General features: G+C 49.4%; 2 protein-coding genes across 2 annotated transcripts in view; one reads left to right on the top strand and one right to left on the bottom strand.

The window, feature by feature from the left end:
• Positions 1-2,095, top strand: part of FTH1 (ferritin heavy chain 1) — an 11,433-nt gene extending 9,338 nt beyond the window's left edge. The window contains exon 4 of the mRNA XM_073346967.1: positions 1,770-2,095. Coding sequence (XP_073203068.1) covers positions 1,770-1,934 — 165 coding nt within the window. The 3' untranslated portion in view covers positions 1,935-2,095. The remainder of the gene's footprint in view (positions 1-1,769) is intronic.
• Positions 1,288-21,907, bottom strand: BEST1 (bestrophin 1). The gene is made up of 10 exons (XM_073346968.1): positions 21,870-21,907; positions 16,680-16,839; positions 14,708-14,802; positions 14,306-14,539; positions 11,135-11,289; positions 10,401-10,478; positions 7,701-7,853; positions 6,967-7,047; positions 5,928-6,079; positions 1,288-5,372 (listed from the first exon to the last, which is right to left on the bottom strand). Exons 2-10 carry the CDS (start codon positions 16,829-16,831, stop codon positions 4,151-4,153), a joined length of 2,322 nt encoding a protein of 773 aa, XP_073203069.1. The 5' UTR covers positions 16,832-16,839; positions 21,870-21,907; the 3' UTR covers positions 1,288-4,150.

Genomic DNA, 21,907 nt, shown 5'->3' with positions numbered 1-21,907 from the left:
AGTTTATAACCATCCATGACAGTACTCCAGTCATGTGAGTTATCCCACCAAGTCTCTGTTGTTCCAATCACATCATAGTTCCTTGACATCACCAGGACCTCCAGTTCTCCCTGCTTGTTTCCAAGGCTTTGTGCATTCATATATAAGCACTTGAGATAACCTGTTGATCGCCCCTCATTCCCAGTATGAGGCAGGAGCCCTCCCCTCACAGACATTCCTGCCTGTGCTTCCTCCTGGTATCCCGCTTTCCCACTTACCTCAGGGCTTTGGTCTCCTTCCCCCGGTGAACCTAGTTTAAAGGTGAACCTAGTTTAAAGCCCTCCTCACTAGGTTAGCCAGCCTGCTGGCAAAGATGCTCTTCCCTCTCTTCCTCATCTCAGTAGCCTGGTGACTGGCTGTGGATTCATTCTGATTCTTAGCTTAATATGCATCTAATAGCTGTCTCTAAGATACCCATGAAGCTTTGGGCTGCTCTTATGCATGGGAGGTAAAAGTAGCTGTGAATCCTGAATTCATGTCTGAAAAACTGCAGGTCTCCTGTGAATAATACAACTTTATGGAGACTCCTCACAGCTGGAAACTTAAACAGAATTTGGAGGGGAGTGGGAAGAAGTTGATTCAATGATGCAGGCACATGTGTTATGAAAATCTTCTGAGATTCCATTGTAGAAATTCAGGGGCAAGCAACAAGATCAGGGGATTGAGTAAATGCTTTTAAATGTACCTAGTTGCCTTTAGTTATTTTAAGAAAACATGAACAATCGAAGTATTCAAAGGGTATAAATAGTAAAGGTTAGAAATTTAAATACTACAGGAGGCTTCCATAGCTAGAAATAATGGAAGGTGAAAGTGACTCTAGCATAGTCTTGAGCTGTGGTGAAAGCTGCTTTGGAGTTGGTTGTGATGTCAGTATAAAACATCCTGATTCCAAAAATGAAACTGGTATTTATCCAGTAAACACAATCATTTCTGGTATCTAAGGGCTTTTGTGCACAGAGCTGTATGTGGAGTACAGAGGTGTGATTACTAAAGTACACTCTATTGTGTATTAATTAGTCTGTGTAGACCTTGCTGCTGCATACTAAAGATCTTGTTTGAAACAGCACACATTACAAAGATTACTGATTACAGTAATGTATACTGTAATTTTGTATGTACCTTAATGAGTAATTACAGGTTTCAGAGTAGCAGCTGTTAGTCTGTATCTGCAAAAAGAGAGAGTACTTGTGGCACCTAGAGACTAACAAATTTATTAGAGCATAAGCTTTTAAATTTGTTAGTCTCTAGGTGCCACAAGTACTCCTTTTCTTAATGAGTAAGGTATTCACACAAGCTCTAAAAACCTTAAGACTTTAGACAAACACAACTCAACTTACTAAAAATAAACCCTGAAAAACAGAAGCCCTATCAGTATACTACTGGGCACTGGGATGTGCCTATGTATAGGTGATCTGGGATCTTCCACTTAGAATAATTTGAGATGCTTTGGTGTCTCTGGTAAATCAAAGGCTTTTCTTCTCTGGTGGTTCAAGAGTATAACCCTGTCTTAAGGAGTGGGGGGGGAGGGGCAGTTCTTTTTCTCCCCCCGAGGAAGAAACATGTAGTAAGAAATCAGCCCCCCCTCCGCCTAACACACTGGCTTAGGAGGTAGTTCCATGCTCCCTCTGGATCTTGGGTTCTGGCACTTTCCATTCTTTGATTCTGTCAAGGCCTCCTATTGGCTGAATAAATAATACTGACTTGAGTTAACTGTCTTCTCCCCTCTTTAGTTGTGTGACTTCATTGAAACCCACTACCTGGATGAGCAGGTGAAGGCCATCAAAGAGCTGGGTGAGCATGTGACCAACCTGCGCAAGATGGGGGCACCCAAATATGGGATGGCAGAGTACCTCTTCGACAAGCACACCCTGGGGGACAGTGACAGTGAGAACTAAAGCCTCAGGATAGGCCACCCATGGGTTTCAGTAGGTCTCCTAGCTTCCTGCTCAGCAGTGCATGCATCTACTGTTGGATAATGTCATTCTGTACCAAAAAATCTCACCTTTGTTTCTTTGTGTTTGTAACACCTTACATCCAATAAAGTGACTTGTTTCAAGTTTGTTTTATTTGCCTTGCACTGTAATGTGGGAGTGAATCCTACATTTGGAGGTTTCACAGCATATTCCTGACTTACCCTGTGATGACCCATTTCAGAATGGGGGTCAGCTGTGTGAATACATTAGTTGGGGGGGCAGATCTGGCATCATTGACTGGGCACTGTTCCTTTGGGCTCACCACAGATCACAGACTATGACTCAGGGGTAGGGAATGCCTCCCCACTTAATCCCTACTGTAGGGATTAGTCCATGAGTATACACTGGACGGGAGGTGTTTGTGTGCATAGAAGACTTAGCTAAAAGCTACAATGGGGAAGCTCATCATAAAGAAAGTGGCCAAAGAACAACAACAAAGTCTCTGCTCTTCTAGTCAAATGTTTATGCCCTGACCCCTCTCTAGATACCACCTACAAAGCTTTGAGAAACACCTTGCATTATTAGCTAGCTTGCTGTGCTGAAAAGGCATGGGGAAGAAAAGCTAAGCACTTCAAATGCTTACGTGACAAGCAGAGAATGGAAGAAGTGTGGACTAATATTCTTCAGCAGGAGGTCTAAAGACTTCCTCCAGGGAAAGGAGTGCCATACTTCAGTTTAGTTTAGATGAAGGGCAAGCAGAGTCAGTGAGAGCTCCTGAGTGTCTTTGGGATATATATATATATATATATATATATACACACAGGGGAAGACACCACATCCTCTGGAACACCAGCACCATTCAGTGTAAACTGAGGAACTGTATCAGGGCTGTGGGTTCTGAAGCACAAATCTCTCCAAGTACATACTGCAGAACAACACTTCACTCATTTGATCTCTAGAAAGCTCATCAGCCTGTCTTTACAGTAATCTGCTGTTCCGAATAACGCTTAAAGCTTCTAGAAAGTATTGTGATTGGTGTCTGAAATGCAACGGCTTCTGTAGCTAGCAAAATGGGTGCAACAAAGGTGTGTGTGGGAGGGGTGTCTTAAAATGGAAAACCTGCATGAACTAATTTCTGCCTGGGGGCTTTGATCAGTAGATAAGAGGCTTCTAGCTATTCTCCAAAAGCAGGGCTGTGGGGAAGGAGAGAGCAGTCATCCCTAGCTTCTGTTCACTGATGTGCTTTCTTGAAACTGCAATGAGGAAGTAGAGCACCTGTTGTTTGACCTCAGCTTGTGGTGTTTGTCAGAGTGCACTTTAGAATAGGATTCTGACTAAGGGGTTTTCCATTCAGAATATTTTTGAAATCTGCCATATAAACTCCTCTCCCCCCCCTTCTATTTTTTTTTTTAAAAAAAAAACAAGAGAGTGCTAACACACTCCTCAAAGCACTTGGATTAATTGGTGTGGGGAAGTAGAGGAGGGGCAAAATACTTCAGGGGTGGAGAAACAGTTGGACTGTGCAAGCAATACTAAGCTTTGTTATGCTCATCTCCTCTGAGTCAAATCCTAGACACAATCAGCTACCTCCAGTCTAATGAAATCACCTGCCCCATAGCTATTCAGCCCTTTCCTCCTCTCTTCCTCCCCAAACTTTACCACATTTCTAATGTTTACAAATATCCCCCTGCACTTGTTATTGGGTCTCTTGTGGAAGACACCAGCGAGTCACCAGACACCAGCTGAGTGGTGGTGTGGTTTTGTAAGATGGGTCAACATTCCAGGCATATTTAGGAAACAGGCTTCTGAGTTAATCTGTGTCTGTGCCCAAGTTGCCAAACGGCTGGTGGCCTATGTTGCTCCATTCTCAGGTACTTGCAATTTATGAAGAATTTTATAAAATTTTTTGCTTTAATTGTATAGGTATTCCCAAAGGTGTGACACTGAAGTTCCATGAACTGTTCTTGTATGCTTTATTGCACCATGTTCATCGCTAGTAAACTCACGCTGGGAACAAGTTCAGGCCATCAGGTACTGAAGCTTCACCCTTTGGCAGTACATGGCTGGTATAGTTGTATTGCCTCTTTGTAGAAGCTCTATATGTCTTGAGCACCAATATTGTTTGGTGTAAAGACACTGCAGTATTCTTAACAGGGTGGGTATCTCAGCAGTCAGAAGGAATCAACTGGTCTCTTCATTTAGCTGTATCTATCCACCTTCCCTTCATCAGACACGTTCTCACTGGCTTCCATGATCACCTCCATCAGTCCCACGTAGTCACCCTCTGCTAAGGAGATACCGGAGTCATTAGGTGAGGGACTCTCTGCTCTTCTCTGTTCCTCAGTGTGATGAGCACTAGCATTTCCATTTCCTGTCTCTCTTCCAGTCCCAGAAACCTCTATGGAAGCCTGGACTGGAGCACTGGATGTATCATCTGAGCTTGGACTAGGAACAGTGCCTGAGTTCCCTAAACGCGACCTCTCCAGCACTGGGGATGTCACAGGGGTGAATGAAAAGAAGAGGGGCCCACTGCCACCAGGGGTTCTCATGCTGGGAGTATGAAAGTTGCTATGATTATCCGAGTTTGGGGTGGCTGCTGGTGTCACGTTCTCTAGAGTTTGCCAGGGATGTCGGCGGCCTTTCAGACTCTTCAAGCTCTTGAAGCTGCCCTGTTTTTCATGGTCTGGGGCCTCTGCTAGGAAGGGAAACTTGGGGCTTTCCGATACTATTGATTGAAGCCCTGGGCTCCTAACAGGGGCAACCTCATTCATTTTATTGTTCAACGTGTTATTCTCTCCTTCCTCTACTGTCACCACCAGGGAGTCTGGGGCTTTTTCTCGCTCTCCTGGCCAAACAAAAGTTTCCTTAACTGCAGAACCAAGGGAGCTCTGGCTTTTGTCCACATCAGTAGCCCTGGAAGGTGACAGGTTGGCAAAGTTGTCTCTCATTGAAGTCGAACAGGCCACAATGCTGGAGAGAGCAGGGGGCTTCTTGCGTCCTGGGCGCCTGGATGGGAAGATCAGCGGGATGGAGCTGATTGGTGTCTGTGGAGCGCTATAAAAGCCAGGTCTCTCAAAGAAGGGGGTTGACATGAAGGCATCAAACTCTCTCAGTTTTCCGTCTTCATTGTCCCATTGCTCATGTGAACTGGAGCCTGGGTGGGAGGAGTCTCCCTTTTGCTGATTGGCACTGCAGGGGCTTCCAGATTTCCCTACATCCTGGTACAAGTAATGAGGGAAGGGGGACAAGGGGTCATTCCTCTTGCGTGGCAGGTTCATCCGGGAGGATGACCTGGAGAAACTCGGTGACTGGACCCCCAGCAGGCGGCCCAGATGTCCCAGCAGTGGTGTAGAGTGGTTCGCCTCCTCGTTCTCTTTAATTTGCTCCAGCGGCTGAAATTCCATCTCTTCTTTCTGCATGCTGGGAAGAGGCAAAACAGGCTGTTATGTACAGTGATATGAATTCTGGATGGAATTTTCCTCCAGAGAGTGTAGGAAGGACCTTGCTGAATGGACTTTTGCCTTCCACTAGAACAGTGAGTGGAGATCAGTGAAGCTTAGGGGGGAGGATTGCAGCACAGGGCAAGCACTGGCAAACCTCAGCCCCTGATGTCTTCCTCTGTATTGCTATGGGGAGCAGTAAAAGGCACATTGTTGTGGCCACTCGTGTTGGAGACAGGCAGAGGCATCATTACACACAAAGTGATGCAAACACACACATGTTTTGACTAAGGAAGTTAAATCTCTCTCTCTCTGGGCTATATAGCCACAATCTCTTACCATGATTTCACATGGAAAGGAAGATTTGAGAAACACTGAACTCCAGCGGGGGGACATTTGTGGCCAGGGAAGAACTGCTGCCTTCCTAGAAGAGCATTGGTAAAGTCCAGAGATAATTCAACACACTGTGGCCTTGGGATGGGGTGTAAATCTGGCCTCCATTGGTAATTTCATGTGGCAGGAAAGCTTCACTCACCTAATGTCAAAGGTTGAGCCAAGAAATGATGTTCGCTTATATTCAGCAGTGGCTGCGGTGTAGGGTGGCTGGGGGTAGGACTCGTTCCAGTACAGGTCCTTCTCCATGAAGGGCAGATCCTGGTGCATGTCATCCACAGCGAGAAGGGAGACCTGCAGGGGATGATGGGAATGTCAGACTCAAGGGGGTAAAATTATCACTGTGCATGGTGCAGTACCTTCATTTAAGAGAACAAATTCTCCTCCCCAAAGAGTTTGCAATCTGACTAGGGAAGGGGTGCAACAGGAAAGCACCCAATGAATAAGCAGCTGGGTTTGGTACATGGATTGTTAGTTACTAGGGTTGTTCTTTATGTATACAACGTTGTTTAAATTGGAGCGAAGGGGAAAGTGAGGGAGTCACTATTTGGAGTACGGAACGGTGTATTTTAGGAGGGATAAGAAGGTGGAGTTTGTTGCTTGGTCCCCAGTCGGAGGGAGACTGTTCTAGGCCCAAGAATCTGTGTGGAAAAGGCACAAGGTCATTGAGGGGAGAAGGGGCCAGAATGGCACAGCACAATGCAGCAGTGGGAGTGCAGTGAGACATAGACAAGTCACGTAAAGCCTTAAACATGAGCACGGGCTGGATAGAGAAGGACACAGGAGGAGCATGCAGGGACACAGCCCCTCTCGTGCTTTCGCCAGCCATCATGTAGCTGGAGCAGCATATGCAGAAAGTCATATGCTCAGTGGTGTGGCAGATCTTGTCCCATAATCTTCCATGCACGTGGGCTGGTTCCTCGGCTACTGGGGGAACAAGGAGCCGGGCTGCTTCATCAAGCATGCAGACCCCCCGCCCCCGACACTCAGTGCCCTGCCCTAATGTTATGCTGTCTGCAGCGCAGAGCAGGAACCAGGGATGATAGAGAAGAGGTGCCACGTGACCTCTCTCCTTGTGTTTGGAGACCTGGAGCCATGAGTCTACTCAGTCCCTGGGTGCTACCCTATCTCCGCTCTCATCTCTGATGGTCCTGCCGTGTGGGATCAGGTCCCACCGTTACCTGCAGGTTCCTGTCGATGAGCCAGTTGGTTTCAAAATCGTCATCATCCTCTCCGAATGGGTTGATGAGCTGTTCAGCCACCTGCGCATTGAGAGCACATGGCAAGGGTTCAAACCCCCTTCCCGAGGGAGCAACCTGCAGGGCCACTGGGACCCTGTGCTCCAGCACTAGGCCTGGGAAGTACCTTTCAGCTACATTTCTTCTTCCAATCAGCAGCAGTGAGGGAGTTGAAAAGGGAAGATTAGCTGCCCTGTGGCTTCTGGGACAGTTAGTGCTAATGTGTGTTTGCTGTGTTACACTCCATTAGCCTTGCAGCTGAGGAGGCCTTCCCTCAGTCAGTCACTGTAACTCCTGGATTCAGCCAGAGGGATGGCCACAGAAAAATTCTCCTCAGGGCCAATGAAGCCCACTGTCTCAGAGCACTCACCAGCTGGTCAGGCCCCAGTGATAGGTCCCTTGGCTTAGGATGTGAATCCAGATCTCCTGCAAGGAGGTGCACTCAGATACAGGGAAGACCCTGGCAGTGCCCTCACCTCTGCTGGCCTAGATGGAGAAAGCTAAGCACTGGGACTTGAATGTGAGCCTGTTGTATGGCAGTGCTGGATCACTCGGACAGTGGGATGTCCCCCAGAGCGATCTGAGAAACTCCTGCCTGGGTCTGGAATCAATTCCAGGCTTCCCATGTTGGGGAAAGAAGGCTCCCAGAAGGTCAGGGCATGTTTCCTTGGACTCACCTTTAACCAGCCAGCATAGAAGAAGAACTGCAGGAGTGTGAAGACAGGCACAAACAGATCCAGCTCATGGCCAGGATACCCCTTCTCTGGGTCCAAGAACTGCCGGCCAATCAGGCAGGCCAGGAAGAAGCTGTAAACGGCCACCGTGACCACCTGGGGAAGGGCAGGGGGATGCAGTCAGAAACAGATCTCAGTTCCTAGCTTGCTTTCCTTGCCATCCTTCCTCAGATTCCCCTCCAACCCCTCCAGACTACCGCAGGCTGCCGAGGAGCTCTGCAGGGCTGCTCACTCTGTGGCCTTTCTAAGACTGTGTTTCAGAAGGCAAAGATGGGTGCTTCTCTGGATGGGCACTGCCCCAATCCACCTCCCTCTCAGCAGGAAGGTGTCTTTCTGCTGCAGCCATTTTTAAATGCCCTCCACCCCCTGCAAATTATTTCCCTGTTCCCTCAATGACCATATAACTCTGGGGACAAGCTAGACCCAGGGACAGCACTGCTAAGTGCTTTGCCCCTCTACCGCACCGTCCACCTACAAAGCACATGTCTTAGAGGCAGTGAAGCCTCACAACACCCCCATGAGGGCCAATGTGGAAATTAAGGCACCAAGTGTTTGTGTGACCTGCCCAAAGCTGCACAACAAATCATCTGCAGAGCTGGGAAGCGCAATCTGGTCTCCCTCTCCTGCCCCCAGAAAACTTCCCTGAGTGCCCCATGTCTCAGCTGGGTGGCAAAACACTGAGGGAGTCTTGCCAGCTCTGCCCCAGATGCAGAGACCACCAGCTGGGTGGCAAAGTGCTGTCTTCCCTGCCGGAGCAATGGGTCTGTTGGGTTGCTGGTTCTTGGGCTGGTTCTCAGTGGAAACCAAGAGATACCAGTGTGGCCCCCCAAATGCTGGAGGTTGCTAAAATTCCCAGCAGGGTGCTATCTGCAGTGTTGCCAACCCCAAACTTTCAAGAATCATGAGTCTGGCTCCCGGAAATGATGGGATTGATTTAAACCATGAGGGGTTTTTATATACATCTATTTTTAATTTGCCTTCTGCTTTCTCAGCCTACAGATTTCACTTGTGGCACATTTTCAAGCTTTTCTCTACAAACCATGAGGGCTGGAAACTTTCTTCTTGTTTTTTGAATGCAAACTAAGATTCTCGTGCCATCTCCTGACGCCAGAAGCTGGGGCTTTCAGGGACAAAAACAAATATGGCACGACTTGTGAGTTGGCAAAACTGCCAGGTGCCCTGCCACCCTGCTCTGGACAAACCCCATGGCCTGTAGCAAAGCACCCAAGCCGGGATGGCAAAGCTTCAGGGGCACTTGTGGACATGTCTGGCTCACAATGTCTAGGGGAGTAGGGCCCTGGGTCAGGGGACTGTGGCTGGATATCTCTGGCAGAACTCCCATTGCAGGTGCCTGGAAGCAGAGAGAAACTGTTTCCGTTATCATGATTGAGGAGCCTGCATGGGCAGACTCTTCCTCCTTGAGCGCGTGACCTTCCTCCCACCCAGAAAGTGCAGCCTCAGCAGGCTGGTCTGGCTCGGCATTCTGGCCCTGGAGCCAAGGATCCATGGTGAATTAACAACCCCTGGCCATGCCCCATTATTAGCTGAATCCCCGCTCTGTACTCCTGGGACATGGCTTGAGCTGTGCAGTTCCCTGTTGTCTGTGGATGCCTCATCACCCTGAAGAGCTGAATGCTGCGTGGAGCTGACATTGCGAGCGCAGGGCATTAGTGCAGTGTGTGTGCATGAGGGTGTGAGCAGAGGCGGTGTAGCGCTGTGCCGTGCCCTCCAGGAAAGCATCCCATGGCCACCCATCGTGACCGAGCTCCTGTGGAACACCACTGTGACCAGCTGTGGCCTTGACATTCTCTTGCCTTTGATCCTGGTTTGCAGGAGAATCTGATCTGCACAGGGCTCTGAATAAATCCCCCACTAACCTTTGCCTTCACAGCCATCCGGAACCGGAGTTGTTCCTCTTTCACAGCAGACCACACTAGTGGGAGTGAGCTTTGCCTAAGCAGCTGTGTTATACAAGCCAGGGGGCTGGTGCCAAGCTGTCTACCCCCGCGTTGCTGCCAGAGATCTACTGAACGGTGAGAGCGCCTTGTGTCCAATGCAGATAAACAGCTTTCTCTGCACACCGGGAGTGTCGATGGCACCTCCCACTGCATTCTCCAGTGCCCCCAGAGCAGTGTCCTCGGGGCTAAGGTACCAGCATTGTTGAGTGGGGAGAAGCTGAAGCATTTCCAGGCTGATGAGCAGGCTTTGGAGGTGTATATATGTAGGAGGTATACGTGTGTGTGTGTGTGTGTGTGTCTGGAGTTCATTCATATGTATGGCGTGTGTGGGGACACACGAGTCACCCACCATAGGTTTGTCTATGGGTTGTCTGTCTGTGAATTGATGAGGAATGTGGGTGTGCGTGCCTGGAATCAGTGCGTGTGTGCTGGGATACACGTGTCTGCTGCATAAGTTGGTGTTTGTGTGTGTGGGTAAGTTTGTGTATGTAGGGTGTGCACTGGGGGGGGGTCCATGTGTGGATATGGGGCATATCTAGGGGTCCATGGGGAGGGGTGGGTATGTGGAGAACCACATGTGTATTAAAGAGCCTTGCCTGTTTCCCAGCACATTGTGTCTTGCAGTAATTCGCCTTGCAGAGGCCATTGGGTGTGGCAGCGGCTACAGAAGACCTCCTGCACTCACCTGAGTGTAGACCAGCGGGATACTGATCCAGTCATACCCATAGAGTCGCCCACACTGGCTACGCAAGGTGTTTAGTTCCTGGAGTGGGGAACACCAGAGAAAAAGGAATGGCTCCCCTCCACAGAAAAGCTACCTCACACTCACACTCTCCCATCCTCCTTCCCCTCCAGACTCCTCCACCAAGGGGACATACCTCCCAGGTAGGGCAGGGGATTCACTTTCTATGGTCAGTCACTCCTGGGCTCTGCCCATTCTTAAATATTGAGCTTTCTGCCCTCCCCACCACCACACTGGAGCACCAGTGGGACCTCTGGCTTGTCCTGAAGGGACCCTTTTTCTACTGGAGTCAGGGCCTGATTCTCCTCTCACACCAGTGCAAACTGGGAGTAACTCCTCTGGAGTCAATGGCATTACATCCTTGTAAAGCAGGGTGAGAGAAGAGCAACCGTCTCCTCGTCTAGAGTCCTGGGCTGTCTCAGACAATTGCTGTTCTAGTGGACCCCACACCGCATTGGACTAATGTCCCATTTTCTCCATTCCATTGAGTGATAGATATGAGTGAGCACGTTTCCCATTGAAGTTAATAGAGTTACACCACGGATGTGATTGGTACAGTCTCTAAGCCCCACCTCACCCTCCCTGCTCCCCTGGGGGACCAGCAGGAAGCTCCACCCAGAGAGGAGGGCAGGGCTGGTTCGTTCTTAACATGCCCTCTGGCTGTTTCCAGAACTCACGTTCAGGATGCCCTGGAGCATCACGCTATCCCGGATTCTGCCCTCGTTCCGTGCCTTCACAGCCAGGTTCGAGAACCACACACAGGGGATCCAGAACTTGTTGTGGGGAGAGTTCAGGCTCTCAAACTTCTTGTGCTCTTCTGGGGTCATGAGGCCTAAATGGGCAAGAGCAGATGGAGGATGGAAGACAATGAGGGCCTCTCCTTTCCAGTCTTTCCTTGACACATGAAAAACCCGCAGGGAAAGGGAAGCCAGGGGTGGGTGTTCACCTAGCAAAGCAAATTGACCCACACATCAGGAGATCCCATGGAGTCAGGGAAGTTCTGCCGCTCACAGGCTGGCCCAGTCTCTTGTGGAAACTCATGTGCCTGTCCCCACATGCCTCTGGCCCTGCAAATCAGCAGGCCAGCTTTGGACCAAGGAGAGAGAGGATCCAGGGGCAGAGCCCTTAGGGCAGCAGAGCCTGACTGGAGTTCTGAGTGGTTGGGGATTGTGCCTCTCCAAAATTTTGGCATGCACCTCTGAGCTCTCCACTGTGACACACACAACCTCCCACACCGGTTGTGTTCCCTGTCTAGAGGTCAGCATTGCACATCCTAAGATTGTCCTAAGAGTTCTCTCATTGTGGAAAATCAGTCAGTGTTCAAAGGGCCAGGCTCCCACTGTCTGATAGAGAGGGGCTCATTCCTGCTGCCACATCCCCTGTGCATCTGATCTGGTAGTTCTTTACACCTATGTTGCACTCGGTGGCCCTTATTCCTGGGTCTGAGCGAGCTGTGATCTGTGTAGGAGCAGAGGGGAGAAGGGGGAAAGCTCTTAAGCTATCTTTCTTCTGTCCTGGTCTTTGGCCGAACCAGTCCTGGCATAATTTTGAGTAGCCCAAGTAGTTCTAAGTGATGCAAGCTGGAGTAGTTCCAAAGGGCAGAATATCTGTGGGGTAGGTCCATCTCGAGGCAGGGTATTTGGAGGCAATTACCCTAAGAGGGCAGGTAACTTCCAGAATAATTACCCAGAAGAGGCAGAGTATTGATAGGATGGGGCCCATGAGTCAGGGTATTTCCAGTGAAAGCATCTGTAAGCACCAGGTATTGCATGAGGCGTTTACACCAGAGGAGCAGGATATTTACTGGGTCAGTGCCATGTAATTACAAACTTCTCTGGAGCAGACTGCAATAACCCTGTGTACCTAGTGAAGCCTGTCTAGGTCTCAGAGCACTCACACCCGGAAACCTGGCGTCCTCTCTCCTTGTTCTCAATGCTGGGGCTCACTGTTGCTTTGTAAGAAGAGGCTTTTATGGAAACCCACTGGGGACAAATGTGCGATGCATTAGCTCTGGAATGTGTCATTCATGTCAGGCACTCATGACTTTTGAAGAGGAATAACAGATGTCCCACCCATGAAGCACCCCCCTAACAATATTGGACACATCCCACACAACTAAATAACCCTTGCAACACCCCTGATAAAAACTATTATCATTCCTTTTGGTAAATAGGAGGAATTGTAGATGGGGAAACTGAGGCACAAGACAGCTGTGGCTTGCTCAAGGTTCCACAGTCAGTACGAGAACTAAAACAACCAAATTGCTGGCTTCCAAACTGCTGCTCAGAACGCACCTTTGAATCATAGACTTTAATCACAGACTTTAAGGTCAGAAGGGACCATTATGATCGTGTAGTCTGACCTCTGCACAACGCAGGCCACGGAATCTCACCCACCAACTCCTGTAACAAACCCCTGACTTATGTCTGAGCTATTGAAGTCCTCAAATCGTGGTTTAAAGACTTCAGGGTGCAGAGAATCCTCCGGCAAGTGACCAATGCCCCACGCTGCAGAAGAAGGTGAAAAACCCCCAGGGCCTCTGACCACAAATCCTATCTGGTGGAGATCATTATCAACAAAAGGCCTTTAAAGAGATGAAATCTCTGACCACATCGTTACTGTCTGGGGTTACCTGCAGCTAAGCTGCTGTCAGAATTCTCTTTGCTATGAGCTGCTCTATGTTTGAAGTAAACCTGATGTTCAAGGTGCTGATTTGCTGGTTGACAAAGACAAACCATATTTAACAAAACCAGAGAAAACAAGGTAAAAAACTAAAAAGCTGAATGAAAAGCAATGACCTTCAATGGCCACCAGAGAGCGCAACAATCTGAGAAACAGGTCAGGAATGCCTATGAGACTTGCGGATATGAGAGACTCAACTTTTATTTGCCTTTATGTGCTTCTTTCATCTGTGTTATTCTCTTAATGTGTACTCCCTCCCTCTCCTCCAACAGTACACTAATTGTCAATAGCCACCCCCCCCATGAGCATAACTTACAATGCTTAATCATGCACAACAATGACTGATCCTGGGCAAAATCCACCCCAGTGCAGGAGGCCTGCTCAAGCCCCAGCACTTAGACTCATGCTGAAGGCTCAAGTAGTGCAGAGGACTCTGCTGGCCCTTTGCAGTGGGGGGAGCATTTCACCATGTCAGCGCAGCTCATGAGCAAACCTACAATAACAAAGTGTCAATGGGAGCAGGAAGGAAAGCCATCCTGTTCTTCCCAGTGACACTACAGAAACAAACCAGAGCCTGCCACTACATCTTGCTGATGAACCCTGCAATAAAGAGCGAGTGTATACAGCCCAGTGTCCTCAGGTACAGCCCTGCAATAACAAATCAAGGTACACAGCCCCAAACCTGCAATAACCAACGTGCGTGCATGCGCACAGTAGAGGACAAATTCATTGTGATCAGAAACTAGCCTTCAATTGCACTATTCCGAAGCTCAAACAACAGGAAAAAACATGATTGGCTAGGTCGATCTCAAAGATGCATTCTCTCCTAATGACATAGGGCTCAAGCCGGAGCCGTTCCTGGATGGGCTGGGAGCGCCCCAGAAATCTCAGTGGCAGGTGATCAGCACCTCCAGCAGCCACTTCGCACCTTACAGGATTGTGCCCATAATGCTCATTGCCTGTCCCCGGCCCTTCCTGTCCGGGTCAGACAGATTAGTTTGGATTTCACAGATTGCCCCCCTCGCCCTGGCCTCCTGAGCCATGCGGGTTCCAGTGGGTATCTCTGTATCCCGGGGCCATGCAGTTGTTGCCCCCACACCGCGACCCAGGCAGCCCTCCCAGGACTTCGGCTTGGCAGCTGCGCTAGAGGCGGAGAGGTGACCCGCCTGCTCGCACGATGTGCTCCGTGCTGGGGAAGCGCTTGTAGACAGCGGTGCTGACGGAGCGGAGGATCAGCACGCTGCAGAGGTTGCTGTAGCGCATCAGGGTACGCCGCAGGAGTCGCCCGTACTCGTCCTGCCCGTCCACGTGACTGGAGACCAGGTTCATGAGGCGGTCGGGCCATGGGATGCTCTCGTACTGTCCCCACCAGCGAGATACCACCAGGGTCACGTAGAAACCTAGGGCGGAATTGGCCGAATGAGTCCATCCAGACACCTGCCTGATGGAGCAGGGTCTGTGGGGGAGGAGTGGCTGGCTACGTCCCCGGTGCATCCCACGGGCCTGCAGCGCATTGTCCGGATCGGAAAGGGAAGCACCATCCCACTCCCCAACCGCACACTCCTTACCCAGCACGAAGGACACAGGGATCAGCTCAGCATAGCTGTTGCAATACAGAGCCAGCTTCTCAAACATCAGCCTTTGGCTTGCATTCAGGATCAGCCTGCAAAGGAAACCCAGAGGCACAGTCTCGCTATCAGCCGCTCAGAAGAGACTTCACCCTTCCCAGCCCTGTGTGGATGGGAGTCCATGAGCAAAGCCAATGAAACCACTATGCTCCCTGACCTAGGAGATGTTCCATGGGAAACACCTCGCTTGTCAACCCAGGAGAGGTGTCCCAGAGAGCTCCACTCTGTCTTACCCAGGGGACACACCACAAGAAACATGTTGCCATCCCATCTAGGAGATGTCTGTGCTAAAGGAAATGACCCAGTGGCCAGCTCAGGAGATACTTCCTGGCCTGCTGTGAGGCAAACTAGGGCTGCTGGCTCAGGTGCTGCAGTGAGTTTGTCAGCCCTCAGGCATACAGTAGCAGAGACTGCGTCAGATGACCCCAGGCTCAGGTATTTCCATAACCCCAGCAGAGGTGCAGAGCAGAGCAGACGGAGTAACAGTGCTACCCAGCCAGGAGCTCTCCTGCTGCCTCGCAGTGCACCAGACTCCAGCTGCAGCCCCAGTCCCGCCTGAACCCTGTCCTTGCCCTGCAGTAGCCTCACTTCAGCCGTGTCACTGACCTGCTCCAACCTTTCTTCTGCCTTTGGATCCCCTCCCAGCCCTTGGACTCTGACTATCCAGTTTCTACCTTCGGCGCCTGTCTGGACTCCGGCTTTGGTATCAGCTTGTCTTGTCTCTGGACTCTGACCACCCAGCTTCGATCTCTGGCTGCACCTGGACTCTGGCTACGGTTCCGATCCTGTCTACAGACTCTGATTTCGGTTTTGACTCCAGCCTGCCCCCAGATCTTGGTTCCAGGACCACGCTTTGCTCAGGCCTAATCCTATGCCGAGCTGTGACCCAGGCTGCAGCCACTAGGCCTGACTATCAGAAGCAATGCCTGACCCCTTCTTTCTGACTCTATGGGCAATACACAAATGTCCAAGCCAGGAGAGGCGTAGTGGCCAGTACAGAGATGTTGTACGATACCAGAAATGTACCATTGAACTGGATTTAGCACCCCGGTGAATTTAAATTAATTGTAATCTCTATTCTGATGCCTGTCATTCAGACTCTAATAGTAGCAAACTGGGAAGGAGCTGCTTCTGCCTTTATACAGAGCTGCTTTCCTGCCTTGGCCTCAGTGCCACCTAGATACACCTTAGCTCAGCTGCATGAGCTGAGTGACTTTCCCTCCAAGAAACAGAGTCACAGAACACATGACTCCCGCACCAGACTCCACGACAAACTAGTAGCCCCAATCATTCTGTCTGCTCCATGAGAGACACCAGAGGAAATGCCAGGCTGTGCCATCTAAGGGATCTCTTCCCAACAGCACCCTTCCGGGGGTTATCCTCTGTACTTCCACTATCTAAGCCCAGAGAAACCATCTTCCTGAGGAGTGGAGATGTCCCCTGTATATGCACATCCAGCTTATCTGCATTAATTTAACCATAAACTGCTCTTTTCTGGAAGGATGGGTAACCATCATACATAACTTACTTTCCCTTCACAGAGAATCCAGGCTTCTTCTAAGGAGAAGGGTCACCCTGTGTATATTTCACGAGTAACCTGGGAGAAACTCTAACCCCATTGATAATGGAAAGCTGTCAGGTAGTAAACTATATTGGAACAGTGAGGAAAGAGCTTTCTTCTCTTCACGTCTCAGCAGATCCAGGGAGCAAGTCTCGGCTGTTCTTGGGAAATGGAACCACTGCAATGCATCATCACTGACACTGCTTCACCAGGCTCGGACCTGAACTGAACATTTCTTGCCCAGTTCCTTTTCCCCAGTAGCCAGTATCATTTTCCTCCAACCCACACAGCCCGAACAATGGGCAGAACCTGGATGGGTCTCTCAGGGCTCAGTTGAAAGAGGAAGCTTACCTGTAAGTGAGGCTGATGCTGAAGTAGAGAGTGATGAAGATGAAGAACTCGCAGTAGAGGAGTTTGTAGATACTCCCTTTCCATCGGATCAGGAGCTGCGAGAAGGTTCCCAGGCGGGCATCAGCTACTCGATTTGTGTACGTCACCGTCATCACAGAGCCTGTGAGAAACAAAACATGGAGACACTGAGGCCATCAGGAAACCTGCTAAGGGGGTGGAAGGAGGCTGGGGTACAGCAAGGGGTACCCATGATGAGCTAGTAAAGGATTTCTGTGCAGTGTGGGGACGCTGTCCAGAAACAGCAAAACTAGGAGTCCATCCCAGCTGTGCACAGAAACTCAGGTTCTTCTTTTCCTGGGGACACCCCAAAGTCCATTTCAGGTAGGCCCAGAAATCCAATTCAGAGAATCATGCCACGGCCCATTCATCAAAAGTAAACACAGTCCAGAACATCAGGAAGTAGTGAGGCTGGCCCATATGTGCTAGTTGGAGGTGGGCCTGTTGAATTTCCTATGGTTTAGGTTGGAGCTGAGCCCTGGCACTTTAATGAAACATCTGGACTGGTAGCCTCTGGCTGTGGAAGACTCAGAAGGACATATCTCTGCCTGATTTACCATTATCTTTCCCTGATTTACCATTATCTATCTATCTAGGTGTTTATACCATGCCCATCACCTCAGTATCTGGGTGCCTGTAGAACTTGTGGATTTGCTGTCTCAGGAAAGACGAATCTTGCTAAAATACACCATGTTTCTCATAATTTGTTCGAAGGAATCCTCAAAGGATCCACTGCAAAAAGCCTGGATCAGATTGGTCTTGCATAAAAGATCCATATCCAGTAACCTAACCCACAACAGAGCAAACTTTGTTGCAAGCAAGAAGTCTGGTCAGTGTCCCAGGGAGAGCGGAGGGCAGTGGTGCTGTGGGGGAAGCTGATGGTGTGTCCAGGTCTCCTTGAAGGGACTGTTCAGGCCTTTTCTCTGAGAGATTCTTCCACTGGTAACTGGGACAGTTACCAGTAGAATCCATTCTGCTGCTGGGAGGGAGAAGGGTTTGCCAGCTTTACCCTTCCTCCCTTCCCAGGACAATGCATTGCTAAGGTCTCTTTGTGTTGGGATTGGTGTTTGACTCTTGCCATTCGCAGCCGCTGAACTGAGGCTCAGGAACAGGGAAGGGGCTCTGTCATTACTGTTATTCAGTGCTCTGGACTATGCTGGATGGACAGCCCTGATTATGGCCAATGGCAGTGCTAGGTGCCCCTCCCAAAGCGCCTCTGTAGGGGCACGAAGGGAGCACAGTCTCCATTCAGTCCTTGGTCTCTCTTCAGACGTAGCTGACAAGGGGGCAGATTGGAGCCAGTTGCGATGGTGGATTTTGACCTGTTCCCTGAGATCTGGGCTGGGAGCACTAACTCCTGTCACACAGACCAGCTCAAAGCAGCCACTCGGTGGTATCAATATTCAGCCACTAACTGACCTGGCCTAGGTTTATCCTGTGACCTAGTAGCAAAAGGCTTCCTATTCACTACCAATTCCTTGAGCTCTGTAGTGCCCCTTGGATGGGTGGCAGAACCAGCTTAAAGTATTTGAAGGCAGGAACGAGAGAGAAAGGGTCACACCTGCTGCCCCGGCAGAGACACAGTGACTGGGACGCAGACCTAGAGCCTGGGTGATTGGCAGCTCTGGTTGGAGAGGAAGAGGTCTGAAAGCAGACTCCACAGAAGTGACGGAAAGCCCCCGGGAATGTGTGTAAAGGTGGAAAAAGAGACGACAGGGTAAAGGGAAGAAAAAGAAAGAAAGAAGGCTCTGAGGGGAGAGAGAAAGGTAGATAATACAGAAAGAGAACGGGGAAGAAGGAGCGAGGTAAAGGTGGAGACAGGAGACAGAAACAGGGAAGGGATAGGTTGGTGGAGAAGGGGAGGATGAGAAGAGAGAGGAAGAGGGAGGGGAAGATGAGGGGAGGCAGTTTGTTAAGAAATGTTTTAAATCAGGCTTGGGCACATCTCCAGGACGAAGTGGAGATAGTTTAAACAGATCAGAGAACAGCAAAGTGTGTTGATCCCACCCACAAACGAATGCTCTGGCTTGAATTGTGGCTCTTTGATGAGCACAAGTGGTGGGGGCTGGGGGTGGGTGGCAGTGGTGTGGAAGGAAGAAGCCATCCACATCTTCTTGCCCGTCCTGTTCCGTTCACGTCAGCTTTGGGGAGTCCTCCTCCTCCAGTGCAGCTTGTCCAAGGAGAAAGTGTAAAGGCTGGGAAGGCAAAGGAAAGCTTCCTGTGGTTGAATTCTCCTCATACTATAGGTTTCCTAGCCTCTTGGGTAGTGGACCCCTTCTTTGAAGGATTACCCTTCCTGGCAGTTACGTCAGTGTTTGCAGTTTCTCAACATCACGGTTTACAGCTTTCCGGTGTTTATTTTATTAGACATTTCACTCTGCATTTCTGCTGGGGGAGGTTTCAAGACCAAGACATCTCTGGATTATGTTCCAAAGCAGAGGAGAATTGGCCCCCTGTTGGCAGCCTCAGCAGAAGGCTGATGCCTTCGGTCCATTGACTTTAAAGGGCAGTGGATCAGGCCCTAGAAATGGTCCCTGCTGCCCAGAGCTGCTGCTCAGACAACTTTCCCCAGCACTAAGTACATTGAGAAAGAATTCCCCTTGACTTCAGTGGGCTTTGCATCAGGCCTCTGGGAATTAAGGACAAATGAGAACAATGATCAGGCAGGGGAGAAAAGCATGTATCCCCCCACATGAAGGGCAGCACTGGCAACAACATAGTATCTGTCCTCTTAATGCTGGGCTTGGACGCAGGTGTGTGTCCACGTTCTGAAGGACAGCACCTCCAGCAAGGCCATGTCCCCGACACCACGCTGAGAGTAGCAGACAGCACCTCTTGCAAGAATGTGCCCCAACGCCATGCTGAGGCGGTGGATGATAGTGTATGTCCAGGTTGAGAAGGAAAGTGACTCCAGCAGCACAGGGGAAAGAGGAGTGAATAGTTTACCGTAAATAACCCATTTAACGAGTGTCACCTCTTTTCTGACCATGAATTGCTTGTGAGCTGTTGCAACGTTCTAGCATTTATTTGCTATGCCATGTATTCCCTGAACCATTATCAAGAAGTTGTGTCATCTCATAGGACTCTATGATAGTCAAAATTCAAGCTTAGTTGGTTAGTTGGACTGGACATAGATCCTGTGTGATATTGTTTCTGTTCCCTGATTCGATGAGCCTAACTCCTAGAATCAGGTATTTATTATGAAGACTCAGGTTCGTGAATTCCAATTTTGCTGGTTCTTTTGGCAACCATCCCTGCCAGGAAGCTTGTTCCTAGGCTGTTCTTGGAAAATGAACACACAAGTTGCAAGAACACTGGCAGAGTGATTTCTTTCACAAATTCAAATAAAGGCCAATGGAGAACTTTCTGCTGTAGCTAGTGACAGCTCCCCCCAATGCTGAGCTGGGTGTTGGGTGGATGGGTCTGTCCTGATTTTGAAAGATAGTACAGCACAGCATCCCCGGACACCATGCGTGCATGCTGGAGACAGAGCATGCCCGGGGTAGGAACAGCAATTCCAGCAGTACCTCTCCAACCATAAATTAAATCAGAATATTTCATAATGAATCATGTTGAGGGAGGAAATGTGTTCAGGAAATGAAATCAACCCCTCCAGTAGCACAGTGTCTGTTAATAGCACTGGGAAGCTTAATGACTAGGTGTCTAGCACAACCTTGAGTGTATAATAATGATAATAATAATTAACAAGAGAAGTTACACCACCATAAAACGGATGTAATGAAATGTCAGTTCAGAACCTGCACGCCTCTATTGGACAGACTAATACAAGTTATACCGTTGAATGTGTGCTTCTTTTTTCAAATTCATGAATATTTATCCATATCTGAACCTGCTAGCTTTTGTCCACTTGTGAATTCGTTACCCACTCCCTCCACACACACACACACATTGTTGAATACAAGACAGTGTTCACTCCCAGCTGATGCTCCCAAACTGCAGGTGCCCTTTAAAGCATGAAATCAACCCTCTTCCTGGGAAATGGACCTGGAAAGCTGGGAAATCTGCACTGCTGACCATCTCAAAGACCAACTTGACCCTCCATCCCAAAAGGAACGCACACATATCCAGCGTTATTACTCTTTCTGAAGATGCTACTGCGTTGGCAGTGTCTTTTGTGTTGCATTTTCAGTGACAATTAGCTCTCAGCCCACACTGTGACACCAGAAAGCTACACAGCTGGGACCTTTGTCTGCCAAGTAGATAACTCCTCTTGTAATGCCCATTATATGTGTACATTTTCATATATGTTTCTAGGACTTAGAAGGCTGGTTGCAACTTTAACTGCTCTATAACCTGCACACATATAGGCTATGTCCCAGAAAGGTACACACACGTACATAGCTATATTGGGGACCTATTAGATAAAGCTGGCTGTGTTGTGTGTGTTACAGGCGCGCTGTTCATGTCTCAAAGCGCCCAGGGAGACTCTTCATTACATAACTCAAATGCAGAATAAATTTTTACCAAACATGGAAAACTTCAGCTCTTCTTTATGTAAATAATGGCTGTTTCCCACCTCCATCTAATTCCTCTGCTGCAGGCATAGGGCCCGGGCCATTTCCCCTGCTTTTCCCCTTTGCTATGGTTAAGGTAGTTTCCCTGCCATCCTGCCCGTTGGGGTGGAAATATTGCAGGATGGGACTGGATGGCTGGCTTTCTCTGCCCTTTGGGGCTGGGGGATGCAGCGTAAGGTCAGTGTTGGGACTGGCATATCGGGATCTGGGATAGACAAGCAGAAAGAGACAAAAACACTCGCACCTCATTTACAGTGAGTCTGCATAGCCAGATACCCGGCTGCCCAGCATTCTGTATGGGTGAGGTCTGTTCTCCCACCATCTACACAGCCACTGCCTGGTTATTCGCTGAATAGTTCTGGTCATTCCATTTGGATTAACAATCACATCCAGAAACTGATGGACATTCACCAGCTTTCACACTCACACAGACAGACGGACAGACAGACCCAATCAAGTATCCACAACAGAAAGACGGATGCTAATATACCATGGTGATGGGCATGGTATAATACTATACATAGACAGATCAAACTAGCAGTCCCTGAGGGAATCTTTCCAGCCATGTGATAAAGCCCCATGGGGTGCGAGTACTTACCGGCACAGGCTTCCGGACTGCACGGGAGACTTGGGAAG

The sequence above is a fragment of the Lepidochelys kempii genome, chromosome 6 (assembly GCF_965140265.1).
Source record: "Lepidochelys kempii isolate rLepKem1 chromosome 6, rLepKem1.hap2, whole genome shotgun sequence".
Taxonomy (NCBI): Eukaryota; Metazoa; Chordata; order Testudines; family Cheloniidae; genus Lepidochelys; species Lepidochelys kempii.
This window is presented reverse-complemented; position numbering and strand designations above follow the sequence as displayed.

Bases quoted from the DNA above. Each gene is read 5' to 3' on its own strand.
- BEST1 (XM_073346968.1), bottom strand. From the start codon at position 16,831: ATGACGGTGACGTACACAAATCGAGTAGCTGATGCCCGCCTGGGAACC. The intron at 6,080-6,966 runs GTAACGGTGGGA...CATCCCCTGCAG, and splicing joins TCATCGACAGGAACCTGCAG to GTCTCCCTTCTCGCTGTGGA. The intron at 5,373-5,927 runs GTGAGTGAAGCT...GCCTCTTCCCAG, and splicing joins GGCTCAACCTTTGACATTAG to CATGCAGAAAGAAGAGATGG.